Below are 25799 nucleotides of genomic sequence, written 5' to 3' on the forward strand. Positions count from 1 at the left end.
TAAGTAATTGCAGTCTGAATATATCAAATGAATGAAAAGTGGTATAGTGTTGCTATTCTATCCAGAAATCCTTCTAGTTTTTTCTTCCCCTGTTAGGATTGCTGATGAGAGTGCTCTAGTCCATGCAGCAGCCCAGCGTCATGTCTCAGTAAGCAGAGGATCAGTTGGCAGGAAGGGAGAGAGGTAGAAGAGCCCTGCATCTCTGCCACCTCCTGTCCTCCTACCAGCTGTGCCTTGCAAAACCGCACTGACAGTGGTGCCTCAGAGAGAATTCCCAGCCCTGCCTGTGTCCTGGAGAAGAAGTCCACCACCCCACACCAAGGACAGAGTGAACAAGGTAGGCACATGTGCTGAAAATGATTAACTGGTTGTTATTAATTGTCCTGTGGGAAGGGAGACAGCTCAGAGCTTGGAGAGATGCTGGAAGCTCTCTTGTCTCCAGCATTTGGTGAAAAAAGCAGCAGGCAAAATCTCATTTCCTGACCACGATACATGCACACATACTCATACGGAGTATTGAAAACCAACCTTGTGACTGTGGACATGTATTACTGCATACTTTCCATACACTGTGCACATATGTTTGGGAAGACGAGAGAGTAAGGACGGAGGAAGAGAGGCAACTCATGACCTTTGAGGAAAGCACAGGTGTAATCCCAGCCTGTGTGACTGGAGGAATTGCTCTGAGCCATGCTCACTTATGTAATGTTTTCCCTTCATACTCTTCCACCTATAAAGAAGTCATTCTGGTGACACAAGGAAAACAGAAAAGACATCATTTTTTTTTACATTTTACAAGATTTATAATTAATATTTTAAGCAAGAAAAGTTATCAGTCCCTTGACTGTTTATCTTATAAAGGAGTAAGATCTTATGTAGAACAGAAGTAGACACAGAAGTAAGACACTTAGGAAGCAAACTGTGTGGTTGACATGGAAAGCTGATTACTCCATGTTGTACAACCTCCCCTCGATCCTCGAGATCACACACTTCTTACTGTATTAGTACTGCTTATTTTTCTGCATGGAAAAAGCCTAGTTGCTGTCTGTTTGTAGCAGTTTTAATCCAGGTTTCGCAATACTGCTTCTTATGTGATTGTGGATGGCTGACAGACAGTACACTTGTTTCCTGTAAGTGATATGAGGACATGCTTTGTCTGGTATCTCTGAGTGGAAAAAACCCTGCAATAATTTTTTGCCTAAGCTATCTTTTTGAAACCGTGCTCTCAAGTACTGTAGCTTAATATCAGCAGGGAAAACTGCACAAATGGAAGCACCACTAAAGCTGATTCCAGGATTCTGTCCCTTAAGAGAGCTGTGGAAGAAGACACATTGGTGGGTGCTTTGGGCTCAGTTGAGATGCTGAGGTGACTGAGAAATCACGTGAGTAACAGCTCTGAAAATTTGGAGAAAAAGAATCAAAGTTGATGTTGGGCATGAATTGATGCACCCCGTTTTGTTTTAAATGATCTTACAAGGGTTACGAGAAGTACCTGTAGCCAAGCTTCTTCCATTCAGTAACTGGTAGTGACCTCTGGTAACAATGCTGGATGAAGGCAGCTGCCCTGCCATCATTCACTCATTCTCAGGTTCCTTTTAATGTCTTTTACAATTAACTGAGAATCTCGTTGCTCCAGTACTGTGTCATCGGCTGTAGCTTCTACTTCAAGCCTAATTGTGGCAGATTACACAGCTGTGGTTCATGCAGATGTGAAACACGAACAAATGATTCTAATGTAGAGCATGTGCATGTTCTTTCTCGTTGGCTTGCACTGCAGCTAAGTTGTTCATCCTTCCTCACTGCAAAATTTAGGGAGATTTACCAGGATTCTTCTGAAATGTCATCATCAGGCTTTACCATCCACACGGTGAAAGATTTCTTCCTTATGTCCAATCTGAATCTCCTCTTTTTCAGTTTAGAACTGTTGCTTCTTGTCCGGTCACCACAAGCACTGGTAAAAAATCCATCTCCAACCTTGTTGCAAACCACCTTTACACCGAAAGATCCCAGGTCTCTCTAGAGCCTTCGCTTCTCTAGATTCAACAGAGCTCATTCAGCTTTTCTTCTTCTTTCAGCTTACCGCTGGCATTGTATAGTTTGACGAACAAGCAGGAGGCCAAGCACGTTCTCCTCCTTGGCTGTTCCCAGGAGGAAACTTCACCCGTGCCACCAGGTGCTTTGCGCGTACCCTCCGGGAGCGCGAGGCTTGGCTGGAGAGGGCAAAGAAAGCGATTAGAAAGGCACGAAGCTGCTAGCACCGGTCTGAACAGACCACTGCACGCCTCTCCCCGCAGCAGCCGCTTCATCGACAACCCGCTCGGGGCGGAGCGGGGCTCTGCAGCTGGGCCCTCCCACCGCCTTATAGCGCGCGGCCGCCGGGTCGAGGCAGCGCCGCCTGTCTGCTGGCCGAGCTGAGCGGAGTGTTCCGTGCGAGGTGAGCGGGCGGGGCGCCCCGAGGGGGCTTCGGCATCGGGTGGGCGCTCGGGGGCGGCGGGCGCTGCGGGCCGGGGGTTTGGTGCTTGTGTTGCTGCTGCTCGGGTTCCTGCGGGGCTCTGCGGGAGAGCTGGGGCCGGGCGTGTCGGACGGAGAGGGGCCCGGCTCAGCCTCGCCTTCCCCGTGCCGATGGGTTAGCTTTACTTAAAGCTCGTTCCTTACTTCTTTCTTTATATGCGTGCGATTCGTTGCGGTTTTGTTTGGTTTTGTTTTTCACACTTACGAACTGGGGATGTGCCGTTGTTACAGTCAGAGGTGTTATTTTATAGGTCGCAAGGAAGGCAAAGCGTGCAAAGGGAGGGCTTTCTTTCGCCGGGAGGAACGAGCTCCAGCAGCGCTGGGCGTTAGGAAGGCCCTCCCGAACTTCTCCCGGCCCGGCTGTGCTGCAGGCAGTGAGTTGAGCTGCAGCTCCTCCGCTCGCTGAGGCTGGATAAAGCCCGTATTTCGTGGTGCTTGCACGCGGGGTGTACGTGCGTGTTACTGTTTGCTCTTCGTAAGAAGTTTCCAGGCTTAAGTTTTGGATCTGTGCCTCTGAATTCGGCTTCTAAGGGAGGGGACTTGGAGTTTGTTTGTGATGCTGCTTTTGCTGGAGCTGCAGAGCTACTTCTGGGAAGTGTTTGCAGAACCCTCAGTGGTGCCGTGCGCGGTTTCCTTGAGAGCCTGAAGAAACCTTTGGGGCTGCTGTGACGTGATTCTCCTGATGAACTATTTTGGCGTATTTTATTTGCATTGGTGTGGTTGAAAGGTTTCCTTTTTCCTTTTTTTGACTGCTGTTGTAAGCATCACCTTCTGACTTTTGCATTGTTTGGCAAACGAGTAAAGGGAGACAGAACGTGGCTCTGGTGAGTGACCCTTTGCAGGAGCGGGGCCATGGCTGACACTTGTCCTGCAGCACTGTGTGCATCAGGGCAGCACAGTGTTGTGCCACCTCTGTCCTCGTGTGACCTGTGCACCTGCTTCTGGCCACACGTACCCTCTGCACTGCCCTGAGCATCTGCTGCTGTAGCTTTCCCATGGCTATAGTTATTTCCAATAGCAACATCCTCCTTTATTTGCATGCATGTATACACAGAAGTATCTGCATGCAAATAACTTGAAAGCAACCTGATAAAGCTGGGTTATACAGAATTCTGTCATCTTTTTTGGCTGTTGCTGCTTGGGTAGAGGTGTATGCTTAGCAAAGCCAATCTTTGCGTGCTAGAGGGATTGCCTGCATCATAAATACGAATGCATCTAATGCTAGTTAGGCAGCATTATAGCAAACCACTGGTGTCATGGTGTTACACAGCGTGACATGGGGCTGTCTGAATGAATGGTGGTGTTGGGTTATTTGTAGGCTGAGGTTGCTCTTGGTGCTAAATAGGGTCCTGGGGCACGTGTCACTGTGCTGTGAGCTCTGGAGTGGTGAAGGGAGCCGTGGGGGCAGAGGTGCTTGTTGTTGCAAGACCTGGCAGATGTAATCTTTGAGAGGGGATTAAAGGGACAAAACGACACTGGGCAAGTTAGCACTGAAGTGTAACAACTCGTGTGAGAGTGCTGCAGCATTTCTGCTTGGGAATGTAAATGATCAGTGATCAATGGCTGGGGAGCTCCAAGGGGGGGGAGGGGGAGACTGTCACTGGTTTTACTTCCTTCTGCTAAAGTTTCTACTGGATAATTGCCTATGGGATAGACTGAGCAGGGAGTGATGGTAAATTCTGAAAGCATGAAGGTGTGAACGCTGTTGATCATTAGCAAAATTGGATGAGGCTGTAACAGCTCAAATCTGCACTGATAAATATTCTGATGTTGGTGGAGGTCTCCTCCTCACCTTGGGGGTTTCTGAGAGACTCGAAGGAGGAGTACTTAGTTTGAAAAGAGCAGAACCCCACAACTTCCTCCTCAGGAGGGCAAGCTGTGAGCTCTGTGTGTGATCATTGTAGCCCTGGGCTGGGAGCAGATCTCTGTGCTGTGCAGGGGGTGGTAGCAATCTCTGGGGAGACAGAAGGAAGTAAATAGCTATATAGCTTTGCTGTGTATGAGTATGACGTTTTGGGGGAAAAAAACCACTTTCAAATCCTGCTTTTTGCAACAGGTTGTGGTGGAAACTAAACAAAACGGAACTGCTGAAACACTGGAGAGAAACAAGAGATGCAGAGTGGTGATTTAGGTCTGTGTGATGTGTTACTCCTTGGCGTAGCTCAGCTAAAATGAAAAATACGAAGCATTAATCTGCCGAACTGCCTTTTGTTTTCTCCCAGGGCAGGTAGAGACAGTTGTTTTGCTTCCGTCTGTCTTGGTCTAATATTGTCTCTTCATCATATCCAAGGCAGCCCCCTCCACATATCAGCTATCTTAATTTCCTCTGCTTTCCGAGCTGCTTGTTTCCGCTCTCGCTGTTTGGCTGTGCTGTCTCTGGGGGCTGTGGAGGGGGGTTCAGAGCCAAGCGAAGCAGCTGTAGCCTTGTGCTGCTTTCTGCTCTTCCAGTTCTATAATTTTGTTCCTTTGAGCCAACCTTTGCTAGGTAGGCACCGAGTTCAGGTCTTTGCTGTGCCTGTTTTCATTATCCACAACAGATGTGTGGATATAGCATGTGGTACAACCCAGGTTGTGAGGAAGAGCACTGACGAGGCAGCAAGCGATGCCTGTGCAGCTTACAGAGACAGTGCTGCACGCAGCAGTGTGCAACTCTCCGTGCTGCAGCACTGCATCTTGCAGTCACCCCTTCCTGAGAACACACATCTGCCTCTTAATGTGGGGCAGAGTTTTTTGTAAATAAGTGTGAGCGTGGTCGTTTGGAAAACTTGGCTTTTTCCCCCCAAGCAGTTGAGTAGCAAGAAGGGGGGGGGAAGTATAAGGAACAGAAGATGAAGAGGTGGAGCTTCTCTGTCATGTGGTGGCATCTCTAAGCACTGTCTGAGCTTGGGTGTCAGCTGCAAGGTGCATCTGGGGGAGGAACTGAGAGGATGTGTTCTTTCTCTGCGTGGTGCAGAAAGGCACTTACTTGTCTTCCATTCCTACTATTTGTGGGCCACGTGGAATGCATTAAAATTATGCTTGTTTGTTGTGCCCCAAGGAAGCTATAAAACACCATGCAAGTCAAGTCGCAGCTTCTTTGGTTTGATCATAGAGCTTATGGGTAAGTGGGGTGTGGGTTTGGCCCCGGAACCTGACCTCCCGCTGGTGGAGGGGGCTTTAACAGCCTGGAAAGCCTGGCTTCCGCTCTATCAGTTTTCATTTGAGCGGTTCCTCTGATGCTACATTTTTACTGTCTGGCTACAGTCCTGCTGTCTGATCTCAGAGGTTTGCTGGTTGGTTGGTTGCTGCTGGTTGGTTGGTTGCTGCTGGCTTGAGGCAATTGTGCAGCTGCTTTTCTCATTGGGTCAGTTTAAGATGAAGATAAACAGTAGGATAATCTGAGGTATCCTTTTTAACCAATGATTGAGTTTCTGTGGGCTAATGACCCTTACATTATGAGGTTGCCACATTCATTAATGCAATTTGGTAGATGAATAAGTTCATTTCCTTATGTCTATTGAAGTTTTTGACCCATTATCCACAGTGTGTTGGGCTCCTTGGTCCTATCACTTGTCTTGAGTTCTGTGTTTCTCCGGGGAGGAGCTTGAGGTGTGGTGATAGCCTTGAATGACGTTTAAATACTACTGTGTTTCAAGGACAGGAAATTTAAGCGTGGCCTTTAAATTCCTGTGGGGTTGCTGGGGTAGTAATTCTGCTTGGTGCCCTGTGATGGAGCGTTTCACCTAGCAGATGGCTCTGAGCTGTACCCTGCCTTGAAAGGTGATCGGATAATGGAGGGGTGAAGGCACTGAGAGAACAAAGTAACCAGCAGTTATACCCAGGAGTGGCTTTCCACTGAGAACAGTGTGATGGAGAAGGGCTCTATTACAGTACTCTGGAAAAAGCATGCAAGGCTGTGCGTGCTGCACGGCCATTGTCCTTCCCCCATGGCTCTGTGCCTGATCTGATCAGATCCCTGCATGTAAGATAGAGGAAAACAGAGAACCTTGACCCAGAAGTTTCACTTGAATATTAAACAGTGCTGATCTTTTGCTATGCCTCATGGGCAGCATATGACTTTGGAAGTGGCAGAGTATTAAGAGCTAAAGCTGATCCCAACAAGAAGAGCAAAGTCCACTGGTATAGCTCACAGTGGGGACGTGCAGGCTTACAAGCACTGGGGGCTGCCATAAAACAGGTAGGAAGCAAAACTGGGTTGAGTGTTTCACAGCTGTGAAACACAAGGATGGTGTGGTGGGTGCTTTCTTGCTGGGTGGTGGCAGCAGGGCTCACGGTGAGCCTTTGCTCTCAAAAGACAGTTCCCTCCCTTGACAACCAAGGTAAGGAGCAGGGAGGCTCACAGCAGACCCAGCATCTCTGATGCTCTCTTTGCCCTCACAGTGCTGCCTGGGGCAGGGAGCTGGGATGTCTGTGTTCCGAGTGGTGGTTTTGCCCTTGAAGCCTCTGGGTCTTAAAACCTTCCCAAGGAGCGTTGCTTTTCTCAGTGTTGTTTTTTTTTTGTTTGTTTTTTGCCCCTTGCCATTTTACGGGCTGTCTAGACATTGTCTGGGAAATAATCATTAAATCTTGCCTTCTGCTTTGGGAGGAATTTTGGTTTTATGTTAGTACTCGCATGTTTGGTTTGTTTATGTTGACCAAGGCACTCTAGTGTTAGGGAAGATGATGTTTTATGAGCTCCTGCTTTTTGGTGGTTGTTTTGATGGCTTTCTCTTCATGATACAATTGGAGAAAGCTGGTCAAAGGCATTTGCTTGTTTTCAGTCATGTCAGCTACTTGATTAAAATAAACCTCAGTCATGATTGCAACTTCATCACAATTACTTGAAAGAGGAAATGGAACTACTTAAAGGAAAAAAAAGGGGGGAGGGAGGGAGAGAAAAAGCATTTCCTGTTTACAGAATTTATACCTATTACTTTATTTTAATAAACATGTTTGGTTCTTTTTTTAAAGCAGTTTCATTATTTGTCTCACTTTGTTCTCTGTGTTGCTATGGAAAGTGTGTCTGAGGAGTGGTCTTATGCAAATCTCAGGTTCCGAATGGGCACGCGCTTTGTTTCTGTGCAGAGGGGCTGCTTCTGCCTGCTTCAGGGACTCCAGGGAGCTCCAAAAAGGTAGTCTCATGTACGGGAAGTGCAAAGGTTCTAGGTAGTTTTTATCTCCATGTGAATCCATGCAGCTCCCTTCTCTTCTGATTGTTTCTTTTTCCCCCTTAGTTTAATTTTTTTCTTAGCACAAGACAAAGGTTTCTCTAAGGTTCATGAGATAAGATGCATTGTCTTTCACCCACAGCAGCAGTTTCCTTCCGTTTCTAGGAAGGAAACTGGCTGCAGGACCCAGAGCTGCATCTGGCAGAGCCATGGCACAGATGCTGCCGGCCACACCCCAGGGCTGTGGGGCTGCTGTGGGGCTGCTGTATGGTGGTCTGTGCTTTCACATGTTGACCTCTCCCACCCTTCCGCCCCTTTGACTCTCCTGCAGCAGGACTTCTCCTGGAAGTCCTCCCAGAGGAGTAAAAGAAGAACCAAAGGGATTGCACAGCTGTCCTGGCTGTAACTGCTGTAGTACAGTGTCTAGTACAAATTCCTGTTAAATGTGTACTTTCTGTAAGTTTTATATATCAGTTTTATCAGAAAATAAAACTGATATAAATAATAAAATCATTAGTCTATGTCAGTTTCAAACCCGAAGGGAACCTATATGCCTCAAGATTTGTTTTTTTCCCCTCTATCAGTTGATTATTTTATTGATTATTATTATTACTTTTACCTTCCCTGGAAAGTATCTCTCGCTTGCTTCCTTGCTTTCTCTTGTTTAGCATTAACTCAGCAGATATAAATAACACTTGTATCTCTGGTTCTGGACAGCTCTGGCTTGTTCTGTATGTTTCCAGTGCATTGCTGGAGCTGGGGCTCTCGAAATCAGGGCATGGTAAATAGTTTTGTTGATGTGTAAGTAGACACGAAATCCAGCCTCACACACATGGCTCTGCTGGCTCTGCAGTTTCATGGGCAGTAAAACAATGCCATTCCTGTTGCCATTTAACTGGCTATGAGCACGGAGAGTAAATGTGCTGAGCAAGAAAAACTAGTTCTTGCATGTGTGGTAATTGGACTGAAAGCAATCAAACTTATGTAGGTCCATTTTCACATCATGCAGATAAGAATGATGCATTACCTGCAGTAGACCCACTGGACTGCTGGTACTGTAAGATGGGTTTGAGACGAAAGAGATTTCTCTATTTTTTTTTTTTTCTTTCCCCCTAGGAATCTGTTTCCCAAACTTCTGGTCAAAGGAATGTGACAGAATTTGTTTGATGTCTGGTTTCTGAAGGGTTGTTGAAGTGGCTGTTGTTCCTGCAGCAGTTTGTTGTGTGCGGTGGGTGTGTGCCTCAGCTGTATGACTGCTAACACTGATCTGTTTACACCATATGGAGACAACCTGTTTGTCAACACCACAGACCGCATATGGTTGGTGGCAAGTTGTGTGAGTCACCGTTGTTCCCTGGTAGTGGAAGGTACAGCTCTACCCTGGGGTGCCCCAGCACTGCAGCCAGGTGTGCAAAGGATCTTCCTCTGCTCTGCACTGGTGCAGCCTCACTTTGAGCGCTGTGTGCGGTTTGGGCACCACAATGAAAGAAGGACATAAAACTATGAGAGAGAGCATCCAGAGGAGGGCTGCAGAGATGGGAACTGTTCAGATTTCAGAAGCTTTTCCTGAGAAATACAAATCCCTGTCTTCCTTCTCGTGGCTTGGGAGGGTGTTTCTGTTAAACTCTGCAGGAAAGGAGCTGACAGCAGTTAAATCACGTGGCACCCAAATTCCCTGAGGCAGGGCTCTATGCTGAACACTTTTGAGACTATTTTATTTCTTGTGAAGATGCTGAAATAGAGCCCTGCACTTGGAATTAATTCTTTTTGGCATAAATTCCTGTTTTCTTGTTTCTGTCAGAGTTTGGCTGGGTACAAGGGCTGAGCATCCCCTGCTGCTGCAAACCTTGCTGGCCAGGGCTTTTGGATGAGCAGAAGCTTGCATCTGGTGTGGGGAGCTATACTGTAAGTTGGGTTGAGAAATGCAGTAGAGGGAAGAAAAACAGAAATACAACTGTGAAGTGGGCCAGTGATCTATAAGCTTATACATATATAGCAGAAGACTTGGAAATAGGACACAAGTAGGAATATGTGGGTCAGCATAGGGAAGGACTTTAATGGAAATTGAGAACATTTCATTTCTGGTCAGCAGAAACTAAGATTTTTTTCACCCTTGTGTCATATACATAGGACTTGCTTTTTTTTCCTAAGAAATTCCAATAAATCATGTATTTGTCAGTCATGTTGATTTTGCTGTAGGTTCCAAATGAGGTCTTAATCATAAGCCTTTTGGTTAATTTCTGAGAGGCGGTTGGAGTATGTCGGTGTTTTTGGGTGGGGTGTTTATAATGATGTGTTGCAGAGCAGTGAGACTCAAACTTCCACCACTGTAGACCTTTCTAATGTGATCTGTCTTGTACTAAAATGTTGATCGGGGGGAAAACACAGTGAACTAATTGTTCTGAGAAACACTTGAGCCACATAAATATTTCAGGGGATTTTAGTAGCCTGGAGATCTCACAAATGCACATGAACAAACATACCCATAACTGTGGTTGAGGCTCCGTACTTCCCCAAGTACCTTAGGGTTTACGTTCCTTGCAATTGCGTGACGTGTAAGTCTGTTTGCCTTGTAGATGAATGCTAAGTAACCTGGAGACTTTAAGAGAGGTTACACATATTTTAGCATAAATATTTTCTGCCAAAATGACGTAATTCCTGGAACAAACTCGCATCGGATGATCTGGCATGGAAGTAATGGCAGGAACAAAGCTTCAGGCTTGCAAATGCACTAGAGGAAGATTGTGGAGCTCGAGAGCAAGCACTGGAAGGGACAGTTTGTTCCCTGTTCATCCACATATTGTGCTTCATCTGGGAAATAATGTTAGTTCCGTACGGTCGAAGCCTGTTTAGCAAGAATAAGTTGATACATGTTGAGTGTTTCCTCTGTTATCCAGGAACGAAGTTCCCAGTCCTGGCTAATGGTGCGATGAGAGGAGCAGGGTTCTGGTGTGTGAGCAGTAGTGATTCCTTGCTGGAAATCATAAAATGCTGAATAGATGACATCTGGCTCTTGGTCGGCACAAAACCACCTAACTCATCAACAAGCTGAATTTTTAGAACTATTTGATTCTGTTAGATTTTATTGTCTAAGAAGTAATTGCAGCCATTCAAGTGTGAAGTCACAGGAGTAATTTAGAAATCCTAAGGTGTGTTTTAAAAAGCCACGAGCTTTTTCTTTTGTAGTTAGAAATGTAAAAGCAGGGAAGAGAACAGAAAGAAGCTTGTTGCCCTTCCTCCCCCAGCCCCCCCCTTCTGTCTCTCTCCCATTTGTGTCACCTCTAGTGGAAAATTTAAAGCTTGATTTATGAATAAGCCTGTACTCTTCTCTGTGTGCTCCTCTGAGCTAATGCTGCCCTTCCTTTGTCTGTTGTATATTATGCCCTTCCCTTTCCTTTTCTTATCTTATTTGCTGTTCTCTGTGTTCTGAACTCTGTCCTTTCTTAATGTCTTTATATTCGCTGTCAATTAAAATGGAGACTTTTTTTTTCATATGTCACTTAAGCTTTGGGACTTCTTGCCATAGGATACTATGGTGCTGAAGGGTTTGGGAAGGGTTTAGCAAAGGCCCCAGTATGTTATTAAATATCACTGTGCCACCTTTGGCATTTGTTTACACTTTCTGTTATGGGATGTTGGAAAGATGTGGAGGGTAAGTAACCCCATGTGCTCACCTTGTCTTTCACTCCGACCTAGGCAGATATTTGTGGCTACTGGTGTCAGACTGGATAAAGTCATCCTGATGCTCCCTTGTGTTAAGCAGTGCACAGAAGTGAGGCCGGCACTTCTGCTCCTCCAGGAGTGCTGACAAGTGAATCTGTGTGTGAGCAGCATCACCATAAAATAGCCAACCGCTTTGGTAAAGCTGCAGGCTTCCTGTGGCTGCTCAGGCCTCTGCCCTGCTCTGAGCTCTGCTCTCTATTGGGCAGATGGCCTCCGTGCATCTGCCCCTGCTGAGTTCCTGTCATTTCTGGGCTGGTGTGACAGAAACCAGGCTGTTTGCCTGTGGACAGTGAACAAAAAGGGCATTTGTGCAATTCAGCGGTACTGCGTGTTCCACGCCACGTTTAACTGTGTCTGAAGACACAAAAATAATCTAAATGGGAACAATAACCTAAATTTGCACTCTTCTAAATCCATTTAGCACTGTTTTGTTGTAAATGTTTCTGTGGCTTGTCTGTGTTTTAAAGAAAAAGAGAGAAAATTCCACCTCTCTGCCCTCATGTCAGGGTGGGGATGGGCAGTGCTTTGTGCTTGGCTCGACTGCTGCTGCAGATGAGTGCAGAGCTCTGCGCTTCGCTTGTCACCTGGTGGTTTATATTTAGAGGAGAGAAAGCGTGTGTTTCTGTGAAAGCTGCATTTTCAATTGTGCAAAAGCCCGAGTCGGATGCTGAGTTATCAGAATGAGGTTTTAATCATTTAAAATAGTTTAAATTTTAATCATGTAGCTTTTCTTTTTTTTTTTTTTCCCCTCTATGACCTATTAGAGTTGTAGTCCAGCCAGTTTAAAACATGCACTCCTTGAAAGCAGGTTGCCCAAAGCAGAGGCCTTCCCAAATCTGAGGCTACCTCATAGGGGTCACTACAGCAGGCCTCTTTGAAGAGGGTTTGGAAAATCACATCCCTTTGTTGTTATTTGTGCCTTAGCTGAGTGTCGTCTGTAATGCTGGGCAGAGCAATATCTGGTGGATTGCAACTGCCATCCATATTTGGACAATTTAAAGCCATGTTTTTGTTTCTATCTCTGTTAAGAGGAGGGTGAAAAGCTTAAGCTGGTACACGAATGTGACTATCCACTTTTACTTTCTCAGTACCCTGAACAATTAAACACAAATGCCTTTGTTCCCCAGTGACTTCATTCTTCAAAGACCTTTTTAATTTTAGTTTCAGGAAGGAATAATGAAAATTTGTCACTGACAGGAAGGCTGCATCTCAGATGTGTGAGGGATCTCCTCCATAATTCATGGGCTGGAGAGCTTGGCTGTAGAAGGGACAGTGCAAAATGAAGATGAGATGACAGATGAGTCTTGGACCTAAAGACAGCATTTCTACTTGTGATATTTTCTTGACCTATATCACTACACATTTTGCTAACTCATCCAGATATTTTTAGATTTTCTTATTTAAGAGCATACCGAATTATTGGTTATTTTTGTATTGCTTATTCTGTCCTTTGTGATAGAAGGGAGTTTGCGCACCAGAGCTGCACTGATTTATTTCTCTTCCATCCGTCCCTTTGTGTACCTGCAAGCTGTGCAGAAGTGCTGCTGTTTCTCATCATTCCCTCTTATAGATTCCTTGAGGATTTCTTTTGTTGTGTGATGAGCCGTGTGTCACTGTTGATGTGCTGAGAAGGGCTCCTCTGCTGTAGGATGTGAATGAGAGCAGATCTGCAATGATCTGCAACGACTCAGGCTGCAATGAGTCTGAATGCAAACACAGAATTGTTGCAGGAGTTTTGCAGCAGTCTTGGATCCACCGAAGCACACTGTGATGTCTGCAGGCCAGAGGGATTGGTGCAGTCAGCCACACGTTCCCTTCCTTGGCAGAGTAAACTGTATGAGTCTGCCTGAAGTGAATTAAGGAGCACTCGTGATTTTCATCTTCTATTTGAGTTGAAGATATTGTAAGTTCTAGCAGATGTGCTAATAGCTGAGCTGATTTGCTTTCGATGAAACTGCCTTGTGCAGTTCAAAGGCTGTCAACTTTGTACAGAAGAGATTGAACTCACTGAGTTTCTTAGAAGGGTAGAAAGGATGACTCAGGGGACTACTGACTATACTGGAGAGAATCATGGAACAGATTATCCTGGAAGCTCTGTAAAGGCGTATGGAAGAGAGGAAAGTGATATAGGATAACCAGCATGGCTTTATCAAAAGCAAGTCCTGCCAGACCAGCCTAGTGACCTTCTGTGATGGCATAACTGCATTAATGGACAAGGGAAGATCCACTGATGTCATCTGTCTGGACTTTAGTAAGGCCTTTGATATGGTATCCTACAATACTCTGCTCTCCAGATTGGGAAGATATAGATTTGACGGGTGAGCTGTTTGATGGACAAGGAGCTGGTTGCAAGTTCATACTCAGAGTAGTGGGACCAGTACTCTTCAATATCCTCATCAGTTACATCAGGAGGGACTGAATACACCCTCAGCAAGCGAGGGGACACCAGCCTGTGTTGTGTTTTTGACACACCTAAGGAATGGGATGCTATCCAGAGAGACCTAGACAGGCTCAAGCAGTGTGCCCAAGAGAGGTGCACCATGACGTGCAACAAAGCCAAATGCAAGGCCTTGCACCTAGGTTGTGGCAACCCTGCTGTCAATGCAAGCTGGAGGACAAAAGGATTGAGCACAGCATTGCAAAACAGGGCATGTGAGTGCTGGAGGATGGCAAGCTGGGCATGAGGCAGCAGTGTGCCCTCACAGCCCAGAAAGCCAACTGTATCTTGGGCTCTGTCAAAAGAAGGGTGGCCAGCAAGTTGAGGGAGGTGATCCTGTCCCTCTGCTCTGCACTGCTGAGACCTCACCTGGAGTACTGCATCCAGATGTGGAGTCAGTGCAGAAGAGACATGGAGCTATTGGAGCACATCCAGAAGTGGGCCACAAAAGTGATCCAAGTAATGGAACACCTCCCTGTGAGGACAGATAGAGAGCTGAGGCTGTTCAGCCTGGAGAAGAGAAGGCTCCAGAGAGACCTGAGAGTAGCCTTTCAGTAGCTGAAAAGGGGTCTGTATGAAGGAAGGGAAAAGGTTTTTTTTGTTTCTTTTTTTTTTTTTAGCAGGATCTGCTGTGATAGGGCAATGGGAAATGGTTTCAAACTAAAGGAGGGGAGATTTCAGTGGGGTGTAAGAAAAAAGTTCTTTGTGATCAGGTGGTGAAGCACTGGCACAGGCTGCCCAAAGGGGTGATGGGTGCCCCATCCCCAGAAACATTCAAGGTCAGGCTGGACCAGGCTGTGGGCAACCTAATTGAACTGTAGGTGTCCCTGTTCCTTGCAGGAGAGTTGGACTAAATGACCTTTAAAGGTCCCTTCCGACTCAAACAATTCTATGAAACAGCAGGAGATTTTGGTTAAACTGTGTCCATATGTACGTCGACAGGAAATGAGTCATATTCTTACAAAATCATAAGCTGAAGAATTTGTGACTTTTGTATGAAAATTTCCATTTGTGGCTAAGTCAGATCTCCTTCTCTCTCTAGGTTTTTCTCAGGCATCAGGAATGTCTTCTGAGCCTGCTGCATCTGCCTCAGAGCAGTCCCCCTCCTCTCTGCACTCATCCAGTTCTCTTCATCTGCCTGAAAACCGCAGGACAAGAGATCGCTCCCCATCTCCCATGAGGGGGTACCTCATCCCCAGCCCGCTGCCCACGCGGCGCACCAGGACGTATTCAGCGTGAGTACTGGGAAATCTGCACTTAGTAAGGACAGCCAAGTGACTGCATTTGGGCAGATTGATCAGACCCTCACCTAGGTGAAGGGAGGTTGAGTTTGTTGTATCTGGAAAGCGCTTTGGTCTTTTGCTGTTATCTTTTCCCCCTAAAATCTCATGGGATTAGAATTTTATTAGTCTAAATTGCTTGTAGTTTTCTGCACTCTGTTTGGATAAAGAAAGTTGAAAGTATTTCCCTCTCCTTAAGACAAGATTGGTACTATTAAGTAGTTGCTGCTGAGGAATATACTCGCTGTGTAGTGAATGGGTTATTTGAACCGTTGTGCCTGTTTGCATGGAGTGTTGCAGCTGAACCTTCTGCATCTGTGCTCAGCAGTGAACTGCTTTTTGTGCTTTATTTCCCAGAACCGTGAGAGCATCAGAGGGTCCCATCTACAAAGGCGTCTGTAAGTGTTTCTGCCGCTCTAAAGGCCACGGCTTCATTTCCCCTGCAGATGGAGGGCCTGACATCTTTGTACACATTTCTGAGTAAGTTGCTGCTGAGGAAGCTGGAGTCTCAGTTTTTCTTGGTGACTTAATGCTTTTGGTATATCACATTATAAGAACAGCTTATAGCCTGTCACCCTTATTACCAAGCAGTTATGTTACAGAAAAAGAAGACAATAATTTACCTCTGCCAGTGTTACTATAAATCTGTTGAGAACTAGTAGATCATTCTGTCAAGTCTATTAGAATAAGCTGTTTATCTTCAACCCAGGAGCTTGAATTTTATGTGAAACAAATCATCTAGGCAATATCAGGCTTTAATTTAAAAGTTTTCCGCTACTGAAAACTCATTCTTTTTTTCTTGCACTGCTTAAATCGTTATTTTAATAAAGGTTAATTACCTTCACTGTTTAGAAAAGTCATTTGTGTAGCTTCAGTCTCAATCAGTTCATGGTTAAAGTTTTCTCTGTTAGGGGGCTCATTAGTAACTGTGTTTTTCCCTTGAACTCATGAAGATCTGTCATATCTGAATATACCTTTTGATAAATCAAATGAATTGAGCTTTTCAAATCTGTATTTTTTTTTCTTTTCCTCCAGTCTAAAACTGTCTTTCCAGTTTCTTTTCTGAGTGTGCTGCAGCCTTTAAATATTACTTAAAAAAAAAAGGGAGGGGGGGTGGTAGGGTGGGGAGAAAATACAGCTGTGTGGATATTTTCGGTATGGAGAGATAAGAATCTCCTTCTATACTCCTGCTGCTTCTCTTCCTGTACGTCCCATAATCGCATTAGCCTTTCTTGTCCCTAGTCTCTTGCTGAGTTGCTTATCTGCTCTGACCTCTGCATCCTCTGCAGCATCAGAGTTTGGTGCAATCCCAGATGCAGTCTGTCATCTTCTGGCAGCAGGGCTTGCATTTCTGGCTCCCAGATACATGACTTCATATTCTGTTGCACTGCAGCACATTTGATTTGAATAGGCTCTGCTTGCCAAGGGACCCAGATCACTCTGGCTCTCTTCATTATTTATTGCTTGAGTGATCTCCAAGTTTTAATAGACAAATTTATATTTGTTTCTAAATGGGGTTGTTGACCAGCATGGGGTTGAAACTGGCCTATGTTAGGATTACTGTTCTCCATGTATTACTTATCTATTTACTTATCAGTGTTTAGTCTAGCTATTGCTTATGGTGTTGACCCTCATTTGTTTTCTTTGGAGTGGTTGCCCAGTGGTAAGTCAATAAAAGCCTTACCAAATTAACTCAGGTGCCCTCAGTTATCTTTTCTGCCCATGCAGTTAATGCATCTCCTTTGAGAATGAGCATGCTGGCATTCTTCCAGCTTTTCTGAAATGTTTTCTGCATGATGGGCTGTTCAGGGTACACAAACTGCTTCTGCCCTCAGTTGCCCTCTGAACAGCTGTAATTCAAACTCGAGTGATGTTTTACTGTTTGTCTGTTTAGCCAAAATATCTCCTATGCTCAAGTCCTGTATGACACTACAAAGGGCTTTTTTTGGCTGTTGTGATTTTAGTGGTTTGTGCAAGAGACCCCATTTCACAGGAGTCCCTTCTTGTAGGCTGTGCTACTTTCTGTATTGATCCTGTACACTTCCAAAGTGCTTTGACTCTGTGCTGGCTATATGCTATAGTTAAGTGAGTATGCCCTGGATGTGACATGCCACTTTTATCCTTTCTTTCAGCCAGTCGATCCATCCTAAAAACAGTACTGAACAAGTCATTGTGGTTGTAAAAGTTCACACGCAACCACAGTTCTTATTTTCTTATTTGGCTCTGAAAGGGAAAATGCTGCAATGCAGACAGGCCTATGAGGTGTCCTTCAGACAGGTTTCCTGACCCCATGCTTGATGATGGCCTTGTAGAGTTGATGCTACACTTCTCCCAGGGCTTTGACTCATAGCACCTTTGTGTCCCAGAAGAGATCTTGCACTTGTGCAGTTTCTGGGGCTGTTGGGAAGCCAAAATCTGCACTTTATGATTTCCTTCAAAATATTTGAGGCACTTTATCTTGCCTGCTTTGGGCTGTGCACTTCCTTCCTGATGTATTTCTCTCTTGGTGCCTTTTCTCAACTGTTAAGTATCTGAAATAAGCGGTTCGTGTGTGAGTGTGTCAGGGGGAGAGGCTGCAGAATACCACTTCTTCCTTGGGGAGGGGTTTGGATCTTAATCAGACAGGGATAGATTTTCCTAAGAGTTCTCCTTTACACTCAAGTTGCCTCAAAAAACTTGCATGTTGCACCAGTGCACATAGGAATTGCAACTTGTGTATATGGCAAAACCTTTACTGAATCTCCACACAACAATATAAGCCATGACAGGTGAAAGTCGGTGGGCAGTGCAGGGGACGGTAGCTGCCAAGGATGGGGGCTCCCTGGAGAGTGAGCACTGAACAAAACGGCCAGGGCTTTGGTTTCTGGACGTGAACAGTAGGTTTTGCTGTAGTGGGATCTCAGTTGGGTGCTTGCAGAAGCCTGAGCCAAGGTAGAGGTCTTTGGAAAGCTCTGCCTCTTGTGATCATCGATTTCTTCCTCTTAGTGAGCTGCATAGTGTTGAATTGACCGTTCAGAGCAGGTATGGAGGCATAATGGTTCTCAAGTGTGGATTTCAAAACTATGACAGGAGATCTCTGGATACCTGAGCAGGAGTGTGATGCATCTGGTGTACTGGAAGAGAAGAACAGCTTCCTTCCTACCTGTGGGAGGACCAGGCCACAGCCCTCAGAGACTAGGGCAGTTCATAGCAGAGATCTTGGCTGTTCACAGCTGGGATTTCTTATGTGCCTGGGCCTCATTCAGACCTGTCTTTCCCAGCTAGGAGTGTGACTGGTGGGCGACTCCTGCTACTGGTTTGCCTGCCAACCATCTCCATAAAGACATTGCTAACGTTGCTAATCTCAGCTGACACTGCATCGGAACGCATTCAAGATTAGAAACTCAGGATAGTTTGTTACTGTGCTGAGTCCTGTTGCTTAGTGAAGGTGCGAGTTTACAGGGAGGTATGCTCAAGAGTTAAATGAGCTTTAAGAAGCCCATTGGTCCGTAGGAACTGTCAGGCTTGTTGACCAACAAAGCTCAGAATTAACTGAAAACTCCCGTTCGGGAATATTTCCATTTGGCTTAGTCTTTGTCCCCAGAGGTTTAACTAGAGCCCTGGAATATGAATAGCAGCTGTGAGGAGGAAGAGCTAGAACAGCCCTTATTTAGGTAATTTCCTAATAACCTCCCAGCTCCCTAAAAATAGTGCAAATAAAATGTTCCACCGTACCAAGCTGAGACTGGGCTGGGAAATGGGAGTTGCTGGATAAGCTAGAACTCACTCTATTGTCTCATTCTGACACTGACACCAAGAAAACATTTCCTATTTTTAGCTCAGTATATCAAAGAGTGTTAAAGTTTCTGGATGGAGATTTTATATATTTATATATATGTATATCCATTCGCTTGAATAGGAGTGTGCATACAGATCTCTTTAAAAAACAATGAAGGTCTCCACCTCTACTTTAGATCAACATTTAATGTATAGCTAGAGTAAAAATAGTTTTTAAAAGTCTATGTTTAACTTCCTGTACCAAATTATCCAGGTAAATTTTGTATAGAGTGGCTGCTGCAGACAGACTGTCTTCCAAGATCTGTTTACTTTCTCTGATCTCCTCCAGCTCATTTACCTTGCAGCACTTAAGGCAATTGCTTCCTGATGGGGGATCAGCCTGCAGCTCAGCCATCTCATCACCTTTCAGGTGCCATTATACTGTTCTTTCTTGACACCACCAAAAAGTACTGCACAAGCTGGATGCTGTTTGTTTATAAGCCTTGCTTAGTGATGCTGATAATGGAGCAAATATGCATATATCCAGTACCACTGTTTCCAGAAGCAGCATTTGGTAGGCAAAAAGCTGCTATGCCATTCTCAAGTGGATGTGATTGGGCTGCAAAGTAAGATCTTTGTCCCCAGTGCTTATGAAAATCCAGAGGACAGTGAGTTAATCTCATATTAGGTAGGCACCAAGAATGACTGACAGTCAGAAAGCTGCAGGGATGAAAAGAATATCTGATCTGTGGGAGACAGGTTTAGTGGCTGAAAGCAGAGTGTGAAATTTGAGTGGTTTGTGTGGTCACAGCCTTCTCACATAACTTTGGGAAGGATGATATTAGTCTTTGTCAGGTCCAGCCAAAAAAGAATATGACAAACCAGAAGATGAGGGAAAGTACTGTTGGGATTGAGTGAGGCTTTATCACAGCTTCAGTTTCACATAGTGTCAGTTTAAATAAGGTCAGAAACCAAGAAAGGAACTGATGCTGTCATGGTGATGTTTGGTCCTGTAAGAAGTGCTTCCTAGTTGAGAAAAGTTCCTATGGGTTCTTTTTCTCAGGGAGAAAAAGTCAACACCACTTGGGTTGCAGGTGCACTGGTTACTGCCTTATTACCAGAACCCATCCTGATATGTATATATTCATATTTCAATTCTGAGCCAAACTCATCCCAACAAATTCCACATCATTTTTAGCATTTGAGCTTTACTCATTCCTCACTTCAGATTCAAATAATACATAATTGCTTTTAAGTTCCTGAAACAGCATCTGCCTTTGTGTGTGAGCTTGTCTTTGCTTCAGGAGGCAGCAGAAGCCTGCTGTCCTTTTACTTCAACCACACGTCCTAAATGCTCTTCATAGATTCAAGTGTTTTTGTTGCTGAGTCTCTTCCTGTTTTACAGGAGCTCTCCAAGAGCATGTAAAGTTCCTGTTCATAAAAAAATCCTTTCAGCCCAACTTAAGATCCTTTCCTGGGCAGGGCATCCCTATTGTTTGCTTCCCGTAAAGTGGTGACTTCTGAGCTCGCTGCTTGCTGTGCATGTTCATCCTCTGTGTGGCAATCAAAGGTGATGCTTGGTGTTGTGGAGTGAGCGGCCACAATGCTAAGAGGAGGTGCCTCTTTATTTCCAGCTTCAAGTAGCTGTGGTGCCTCAGCTTGCTAAAACCCTGTCTGCAGCTGCTCCTGGTGCTTGAGGCCAGATGAAGAAACACTTTTCATTACAATTTGTTCCAGTGGCTCAGCTGTACTTGAGTAAATGTAGACTTTCTGCTTTGGTTTGTATTGTCAGTGCTCATTACATCTGAGTTGGGAAGCATTTCCACTCGCCATGTTTTTTATGGGCAGGTATTTCTTCGTATGGGTGGCTGTGTGGTGATGTATTCCATTGAAAGCTAATACCTTGCTCAGCTCGGACAGGTTGTGTTGTGTTGTAGCTATGTATTTCTTAGCTCAGATAACAAATCCTTGAGCTTTTGAGTCTGATGGCTTGCTCATCTGTTTGCATGCACGCTGCAGCAGGGGAGGCTGGGGAGGCTTGTCTGCTTTGTGTTGGCTCCCCCATTGTGTTCCCGTAGTTCTTTCAGGTCTGTCTTCAGGTTGCTGACCTCAACACTAGGTTTTCAGGTACCAATTAGTACAATATGGCATAAGCTTGCTTCCCATCAAGCTTGTCTTCTAACACTTAATGTGTACTTCAGCTGCGCTAATGAGCAACAGGGGTGTGGATAGTCCTTGACTTCATGTATGGCTGAAACTCTGTCAGAAGGCCCTGCTAGGACTTCAAGCCAGCTGCAATGGGAATGAAGATATACTTTGCTCTAGTGTGTGAACTGTGCTTTACTGGTCCTTTCCTCATTTGTGGTGGTCAGTACTTGAGAAAGCATACACAAGGGCCATGTGGCAACAAGGGTGTTGCTTTATCAGGATCAGGTGAATGAATCTCTGCTCCCAGGAGGATTGTAAATACTGGATGTGCAAATTTTTCACACCCAATGAAACCTCAAACCCATTGAGGGCTATAAATAAGAGCAATAACTGAAGAAGACAGCCGTAGCAAGAGTCTAGAGGTGGGAGCTCCAGAGCAGTACTTTCAGTATGATACAGGGCTGGGCTGATGACAGGTCATCTGGGGACTTCTGAAGTAAGTAAAGGTCAGTAGGATCAGCGTGTATGTGGAGGAAAGGCTGTCAGGACTGATCAAGAGGGATTTAGCTTGGCTTTTCTGTAAATATATTTTTTTTCTGCTTGCAGTTTACTGCCACTTTCCCAAGCACCACCCTGAAGAGTTCATCTTAGGACATTCCCTCTTGGTTCTGGTGTATGGGCAATAGGGTCTAAAGAATATGTTTCAAGCGTCAGGAGTGCCTTTAACTCCTTGTAACAGACTGTAGATGTGTATTTAGATATGGAAACATTTTCAATATTGCATTGATAGGATCAGTCAGTGAACAATAGCTTGTTGGTTTTTTTTTCTGAACTTCCCATGGGAGAAGATATGATTTCTGGGTCAGTTTTAGCTTCTACTGTACATGCCTGCCTGTCCTGCATCACAGACTGCTTCTGCTCAGCTGCTGCCTGCCAACACCAGCTCTCCAGCAGTGGTTCTGATGCATGAGTCAAGGGAGCAGAAGCTGAGGTACAAAAATATTAACAATAAAGAGAGAAGACACGATAGGCACTGCTGAAGTCTTGGGTTCCTGCAGTGCATTTGTAAGGTAAAATTCCAGGCTGGTGTGAGTGTGCTGTCAGGGAAGGCAAAACAAGCACAACTATCCAGAAAGGATTTTTTTTTTTCCACTCCCTCTGAACCCTCCAAAAAAGTACGTGAGCAAATGATGCAAATCAGGCCTCTGGTAGGTTTTATAATTAGTGTGTGTCTGTTCTCCTGTCCTGCTCTCACTATGAATTGTATCCGCTGATAAACATCTGAACAAAATTAAAGCCTGAATTGTCAAAAAAAAGGAAGGGAGACCTCAGTGTGGGCTTGTGAAGTAACGTCCTGTCAAAGAATTATGAAAACGTGGCTCAGAAGGCATCTCTGCACGTCTCCACTGGCACATGCTGGGATTTTGTATTAAAAAGCTCTGACCTTGGACACGGAGTGAGGAAGGCTGTTACTCTTTGCAGTTCTGTCTCATCAGCACCTTGCTCTGGACAAAGGGTGCCAGCCCTTATTGCTTTCCCACTGTTCCCAGATAAGACTCACCGTCACATCACAGTAACAGCTGCAGGGTGGGAATCCTCCAGCATCGCTCAGTGTCGCTGGTAGTGGGCAGGTGGTAGTGAGTGTGTGACCTGTGGGAGTCAGGTGCTGGAGGAGATCTGCATTGTTGTAACAAGTCAGAACCACTGACTTTTTTTCTCCTCCACCTTTTTTTCTCCCATAGCAAGTGATTTTAAAACTTCTGGTTCCATATATTACTTGAAGGGTTTTTAAAAACATACTTTAAATACTACAGGCAAACTGAGTGTTATGGTGGAGTCACAGTGAATCCAGTGAATACAGTTGTACAATCCAAATAGAGTTCCAAAGCAAAGTAGCAAGCAGTGTCAGCTCTGCCCTCTAGTGCACCAGCGGGGAAGAGGCTTTAGGAATGTGGGGAAAGGTGCAGGGATTACAGCAGTGCTGTCCTATGTGGGGCTCAGCTGACTTTAAGTCGTTTTAGAGGTTGTAGGTAATGGCTTTTCTGTTCTTTAGGCTGGTATTGTTTGTAGTGATCTCACTGGATTTTGCCGTGAGACACCTGAAATCAGCCTCAGCTTTGGCTGCTGTTGTGGTGGTGGTTTTGTTTGTTTATTTGAAACAAAAGACCACCCAACATTTCCTTACACGTATTAAGATACTCGTTATGACAGAAAATTAATCTAAAGGCAGAATGTGATTTATGATGATCTGAATCTTCCATTCCACAGCATTGAAGGCGAGTACGTTCCTGTGTCAGGGGACGAGGTCACCTACAAGGTGTGCACCATCCCACCAAAGAACGAGAAGCTGCAGGCCGTGGAGGTGGTCATTACCCACCTGGCCCCAGGAACCAAGCATGAAACCTGGTCGGGGCACGTCATCAGCTCCTGAAGTTGCCTGGGGGACGCTGTCTGCGTGGGTCACTGCTCAGCGCCTGCCATCAGGGAACCTGACCTAAGAATAGTCTGCGAATGGTGCGGGAGGAAACACTGCATTGTCAATAAAAGCAGAAGTAGGCCAAAATTTCCATATTTACAGTAGGCCTGATTTAACAAAGGAGGAAAAAAAAAAAAAAAAAAAAAAAAGGCAATCCAGATGCTAATGAAATGAAAAATGTCTTTAGTAACGTGTTTACAGGAATGTATTTTAAAGAGATGATGTAGTTTGTGTGCTTTGAGAGGTTGGATTTATTTTCTTTTTTTTTTTTTTTTTTTTTTTCCTTTATTTTGAACCAATTCCAGTCCCTCAGGGGACTCGGGGAGCCTTGAAGGAGAGCCCTTGCAGCACAGCCAGCTATGGCAGATGCACAGGTGCAAGGCCCCATGGGTGCTTGATCACTGTGGTCCCTTGAGCTGTGTTTCTGCAGGTGTCAGAGTACACTTAGTGCTGGTAGCTGTGCCTCACTGCCTTGATGTGAGAGTGAACAAGCTGCTTCATGCTGTAGTTTGTTTTCCTTGTGGAAGAAAGCTTGCAAGCAGAGCAGCTTCTGCACGGTGGAAAATCTCCATCTGGTGGTTATGCTCTGATGGTCTTTAGGTGCAGCATTTGCAACCGTGTCTGCATATGTGTGGAATATTGTATGTTTTCTAAAAAAAAAAAAAACCAAAAAAAAACAAACACAAAAAAGCCTGGATTGTTCATGAATTTACTTTGGTGCCTTGATGGTTGATTAGCAACAGATTTTATAGGCCAGTATTATGTAAAAAAAAATAAAAATTAAAAATTACTTCAAGGTAAGTGGTAGAAAGGCTGTAGAGTAGCTTCAGAGCCTCTGGCTGTGTCTGAATTGAGACTGCCTTCTTGACTGCATATAGCTGATAAATGTCTGCTGTGGTGTTTCACTGGCAGGCTGGCAGAATAACTTCTGAAAAGCAAGTTAGGTGCTGTTGAGCTCACTGTATACTGAAGTACTGTGAGAGTTACTAGACTCACCTCTGGGTGGAGTGGATTTTGCAGCTGTGTTTTTTAGAAGACTTTATTGATAGCATGTGCTCTGGCCGCCCTTGCCCTTGCTCTGCCTTCAAGATTGCATATAGTTGAAGTAATGTGACTATGATGTTCCCATTTGCCTTCCATACCTTTTTTCAAATGGAGCATTTTCTCTCTTTTCTTTCCTAACAGTAGATTTTTATTGACTTTGCACATAAAAAAAAAGAATAAAAATAGAAAAAGATTGCATGATACTCTTCTGTTAGCTACGTGACGTGGCGTAACTTCAGTTGCCTGTCTGCAGTTTTTCCGAGAGGCACTCGTTGTCACGAAATGTCTCAGGACTCTTTCACAGCAGAGATCTGTTCCAAGGTCTGACCTGGGGAGAGCTCAGCTGTATGAAGGTCAGTAACTGCTGTGATGGCTTGTTTTACTTTTAAGCTGTATTACACTGTAGTGTGCTGTAATGACCTGCCTGCAGCGGCTTTTTGTTTTTAATCACGACTAAGTAATGGTGGGTTTAACACTATCTGGCTTGTGGAGTATCGCATATTGCTTTCTTTACAATAAATACAGCTGCTATAACGCTGTAATATGTCTTCAGTCTGATCTGTACATAATCTGTGCTGAAGTTCTTTCTTGTTAAGCAGAGGAGAGTGCAGGTGTCTGCATATGCATGCTGTTGAGATTATATACGTTACCAGAAGAAACAGAAAGTAATTGAACATGTTTTCGAGCGGTGTAATCAATTAGTGTACAAGATTTCATGTTTCTATAGAGACATTATTTTCACTGTATGGTATTCAGTATTAGCTGTTCATGTTAACCTGTGCTGGGGGAAACAAGGAGGATAGCCTGGCTGTACCAGTTGAAGCCCAGGAGACCAAGGCACTGTAGAAGGGGCTCCCAGGTTGGAGCAGTCAGCATTCAAAACTCCTGCAGGAAAGCTTCAGCCTGGCTTCAGGGGCTCTTTCTCTCACTTTGCTTCTCCTCTGGTGGCATGAGAGGCAGGTGATGAACTATCAGCAACAGCTGCCAGTAGATGGAACAAACCCGGTTTTGGTCCTTCAAGGGGTGTTGTGCGTAGGTTTTTGCAAACAGTAAACAACTGTGATGTAATGCAATGACTAGCTGCATTGCATTTTGTACGTACAAAGCAGCAGCTATTAGGCTGTGGTTCTCTTTAGAGATGTTTGTCATAATACTAATGGCTCTTGTCCAGCATCTGCTTTCATTAAAATGGTTAAGGCTGAATGACATTATGGAAATGTGCATGTGTAAAGTGGGTTAGGCTAGAACTTTTGGATGAGAGCATCAGAGCATCCACC

The 25799-nt window shown here is 44.9% G+C and overlaps 1 protein-coding gene across 5 annotated transcripts; it reads left to right on the forward strand.

Annotated features, from left to right (window-relative positions):
• Positions 1-94: 94 nt before the first annotated feature.
• Positions 95-25769, forward strand: CARHSP1 (calcium regulated heat stable protein 1). Of its 5 annotated transcripts, none has more exons than XM_072349111.1 (5): positions 95-337; positions 2076-2434; positions 14861-15053; positions 15456-15578; positions 23271-25769. In XM_072349111.1, exons 3-5 carry the CDS (start codon positions 14881-14883, stop codon positions 23431-23433), a joined length of 459 nt encoding a protein of 152 aa, XP_072205212.1. In that variant the 5' UTR covers positions 95-337; positions 2076-2434; positions 14861-14880; the 3' UTR covers positions 23434-25769. The 5 variants fall into 5 exon arrangements, with proteins under 5 accessions (XP_072205212.1, XP_072205210.1, XP_072205213.1 ...); XM_072349112.1 differs by lacking the exon at positions 95-337 and adding an exon at positions 2763-3335 and having other exon boundaries at positions 2393-2434; XM_072349108.1 differs by lacking the exon at positions 95-337 and adding an exon at positions 2763-2885 and having other exon boundaries at positions 2393-2434; positions 23271-25768.
• Positions 25770-25799: the final 30 nt, after the last annotated feature.

Source organism: Excalfactoria chinensis, chromosome 14 (genome assembly GCF_039878825.1).
Source record: "Excalfactoria chinensis isolate bCotChi1 chromosome 14, bCotChi1.hap2, whole genome shotgun sequence".
Classification (NCBI taxonomy): domain Eukaryota; kingdom Metazoa; phylum Chordata; class Aves; order Galliformes; family Phasianidae; genus Excalfactoria; species Excalfactoria chinensis.

Coding starts and splice junctions, on each gene's coding strand:
- CARHSP1 (XM_072349107.1), top strand. Junction 15,054..15,455: donor CGCACCAGGACGTATTCAGC/GTGAGTACTGGG, acceptor TTTATTTCCCAG/AACCGTGAGAGCATCAGAGG. Junction 15,579..23,270: donor ATCTTTGTACACATTTCTGA/GTAAGTTGCTGC, acceptor TCCATTCCACAG/CATTGAAGGCGAGTACGTTC.